The sequence below is a fragment of the Anopheles marshallii genome, chromosome X (assembly GCF_943734725.1).
Source record: "Anopheles marshallii chromosome X, idAnoMarsDA_429_01, whole genome shotgun sequence".
Taxonomy (NCBI): Eukaryota; Metazoa; Arthropoda; class Insecta; order Diptera; family Culicidae; genus Anopheles; species Anopheles marshallii.
The window spans coordinates 3,781,849-3,785,475 of record NC_071325.1 but is presented as its reverse complement, the minus strand read 5'-3'; the positions used below and the strand labels follow the sequence as shown (position 1 = coordinate 3,785,475).

General features: G+C 49.0%; 1 protein-coding gene across 1 annotated transcript; it reads left to right on the top strand.

The window, feature by feature from the left end:
• The first annotated feature begins 752 nt into the window (after positions 1-752).
• Positions 753-2,826, top strand: LOC128719116 (protein takeout-like). Its single transcript, XM_053812775.1, has 5 exons — positions 753-873; positions 990-1,082; positions 2,073-2,223; positions 2,295-2,428; positions 2,513-2,826. Exons 1-5 carry the CDS (start codon positions 753-755, stop codon positions 2,824-2,826), a joined length of 813 nt encoding a protein of 270 aa, XP_053668750.1.
• The last annotated feature ends 801 nt before the right edge of the window (positions 2,827-3,627 follow it).

The following is a 3,627-nucleotide window of genomic DNA, read 5'->3' as shown; positions in this document are numbered from 1 at the left end:
TTGGCAGGTACGATTTAGCCGTTTCCCATCCCATGTGAGTGGGAGCATCTACGTGTTCTAGCGGAAGGAGGATGAGATTGGGAGGTTTGCGGGTAAGAGATCGAATGAGGCGACGCTACCGTTTACAACCGCAAAAACACCCCCCTCCTCCTCTCCCTCTAACCTCTTGACACCGGTGCACCCATCTTACGCGTTACGTTGGGAAGGGCGTGTGGAGAGTAGGGATGGATTTCTAATGAGGTGGAGCGAGCGAGGGCTTGTTCTGACCGGCCCCAGCTAACCGGGGGGGGCAGGCGAGTAGTACCGTTTGCTGATTGCATCGTTTCGCACACTCTCCAAATCGGCCCCAAGGTATATAAAGCTTATATAAATCGTGCCACCGATGTTGTTGGGCTTTCAGACGCCTGCTGTTCGATTGTACTCTCGGTAGCTCGGTGCGCACGGGTGTGTCTCTATCTGGGGCTGTGTAGTGATAACAAAAAAAAAAGGGCCGTTCTTTCGTGCACGTGTTCTTGCCTGACAAAGCCGCGAGCAGAGCAACGAGTGACGGAACAAAAGAGTTTAACGCAGTGCGCTCCAGAAAGTTTGTCCGATATAAAGCGTCGTATGTGTGATTTACCGTGAGGATTCCAGTGTGTACTTCAACTGCATCAACTCAACATTACTGTGTCGACTGTCAACGTCGTTCGTGGATATACGTCGACCAAACGCCGCATCCTTCCTCAACCTAGAACTAGACAGTCTCCCCAGACATGTCGCCAACGAGCTGGAACTTCTGGACCGCCTCAAAGTGGATGCTGCCCTGGTGTCTAGCCAGTGTGGCCATTGCTTTAATCCCAACCGCATCCGCTAGCATGCCGTTCGATACGAAACGTAGGCATCGAACCACGACCCGACCCGAATATTCGGTCAGAATTTCTCTCATCCAATCCAATTACTCTTTCTGTTCCCTTCGCCTCCAAATGCACCCGGTGGCCACGCTTATACAGCGGAATTCATCAAGACATGCCGGTTCGATCAGCCAAACTTCGTGGACTGTTCTACCGAATCCGTCCAGGGACTGTTCGACAAGCTGGTGACCGGTAAATAGTTGCTTCTTGCAGTCCAACCCACTCGGCGTGCGTACACATTGAGGGCGAGTACCTCCCACACTTAAAATAAAAAAAAACCGGAGTACACGAGGGAAAATTTTTAGCCAGCGCTGGCGCTGCACAGTGCAATTCTAACCTCATTTTTTGCGCTTTTCAACCTTAACCGTTTTTCCACGATGCACGACCCACCGGTTCATGCATTGTCGGGTTGCTTTTAGATGCCTCGGTGCACACGAGATACCCATCTGGCCGGGGCCTTGAACTGAAACGTACCATCGATCGATGGAATTGCATATGATCATTGCTTGGATGTGGAAGCGTTTTCTACCTACAAGCAAACCGCTAAAAGGCCGCTTACTGCAGCACCCGATTTGCATTCGGAAATGAAAGCTGTCTTGTTTGGCAGGGAGGGCAGAACTTGCAAGCGCACATGGGTGCGCTGAACGATAAAATTTGACAGCGGAAAGTTATCGGGCCGTTTCTGTGCAGCTGCGCCCACGAGCAGCTCGTTGCCCAACGGTCCAATCTCAAGGTTAGGCGCAACGATTTTACACCAAGCGCAAACAACTCTGCACAAAACCGTACTGCGGACACGTTTAGGTTCTTTTGGGACGTCCAGATGCAGGTCAATGCAAAGAGGGGTTTTTGGGGGGTGGTGCATGTGAAAAGTCTCCTTACATACATGACATGGTGACATGGTGACCACATAAAGTGTCTGCTGGCACGGTGGTTTTCAGCGACCATGTTTGGGCTGGTAGTACCGGTAAAGCGGCCACAGAACGGAACCGGCCATCGACCCTGTTACTCGTGTACCAGTGTACGTTTTCTCTCTCTACCGTATATAGTTTCTATGTATACTCTAGTACGAGAAAGTGTACCGCATGCAGTGTGTCTATCCGAGCAAATCTTAAGGCTTGCTTGCGTGTTCTGGAACGTACCGACCTGACATTGATCGAATGCTTTCGTAAAACACGTTCACAGGCATCGAAGGGCTAGAGCACGTCGGCACGATCGATCCGATGAAGATCAGCAAAATAAGGATTCTGCAAGGTGATGGACCGGTCAGTGTCAACGCGTCACTCTCCAAGGTGGTGGTCACCGGTTTTGCCAGCACCAAAGTCGTCCGGAACGTGTAAGATATTGCGCGCGGTCTGCACCCGTAAGCCCTTCCGTTGTCTAATTAGCGACCTCTTCTTGGCACAGTGTCAGCAGTAAGGATTTCGGCTGGGAAACGCACATCCGGCTGCCAAAGATGCGGCTTGAGGGCAACTATCACATGCAGGGTCGCATACTGGTGATTCCCCTGAACGGACACGGCAAGTGTTGGTTCGAGCCAAGTAAGTAGTGGCCAGCGAGACGGTTCCGGGACGGGGCTTCAACAGGGCTTCAATGTAAAATTTTTGCGTCCACTGCGAAACCAGGTGGCATGGACATCATTATGCGCACGACAACCGATCTGTACCAGAAGAATGGGCACGTGTTCTACAACGTTACCGCTACGAAGGTCGATTACACCATATCCGGGCTCCGACTGCACATGGGCAACCTGTTCGAGGGTGTGAAGGTGCTCGAAGACAGCACCAACCAGTACCTGAACGATAACTGGCGCCCGGTATCGGAGGCACTCAAGCCGATCATTGCTAAAACCATCGAGGACATACTGCTCGCGATCATGCAGAACATTTTCAATCAGATTCCAGCCGACTACTTTGTGGCGGATCTACCGCGCTCGTAAAGTCCGTAACGTTACCCACTGGCTTGCAAATGGTGCATGTTTTGGGTTGTGTGTATTACCCAACAGGTGGAGCGTGCTGTAAATAAGATTTTACCATGTATAATGCTTCTGTTTTTCGCTAGAACATAGTTGTAGGGAATATTAGCCTATGCGACTGTACTTATCACTTTGGTATCCGTTGGCACCCATGGTGGCTGAAGAGGTTTTATTTTTCATGCAGACATTGCCCCTACGCAGCACGAGATCTCAAGCAGATGCGTTCCATACCGAGTTACCAACCAATAACTCCCTCCCCCGGAAGGTGAAGTTCTTGTTTGCAAGTGAGGAATAAAGGTATAGTTTTACTAAACAGGCATTTGTTTACACATGCAAAAGGCAGCTTGTGATTCTGATAGAAGCGAGATATCCCCAATGTCTATCTCCTAGATAATAAGGTACAGAAAATTACATAATTACATACAAAGAGAAGCATAGATTTATCACCTTCCATCCGTCCGAAATATTCATGCGGCAGAACAAGCCAAAAACTCCTAACCATTCTTTACATCAGAAGGCACCACTTTGTACGACTCTACCGTAGATTGGAAGCAACTAAAGATGCACATTCACTTCCATAGACGCTCTACGATGAAAAATGGCACACAAAAAGTGTTTTGCACAGGTATTGATCTACTTTAAACATTAAATAAACTCAATTACACTTCACAACACACGCATTTATTTACATAAAATTCGTTTTCTGTGGTTATGTTTTACAGCGTGAAATGTTTCAAGCGGTCCAGTCTGTTGAAATATTTCACG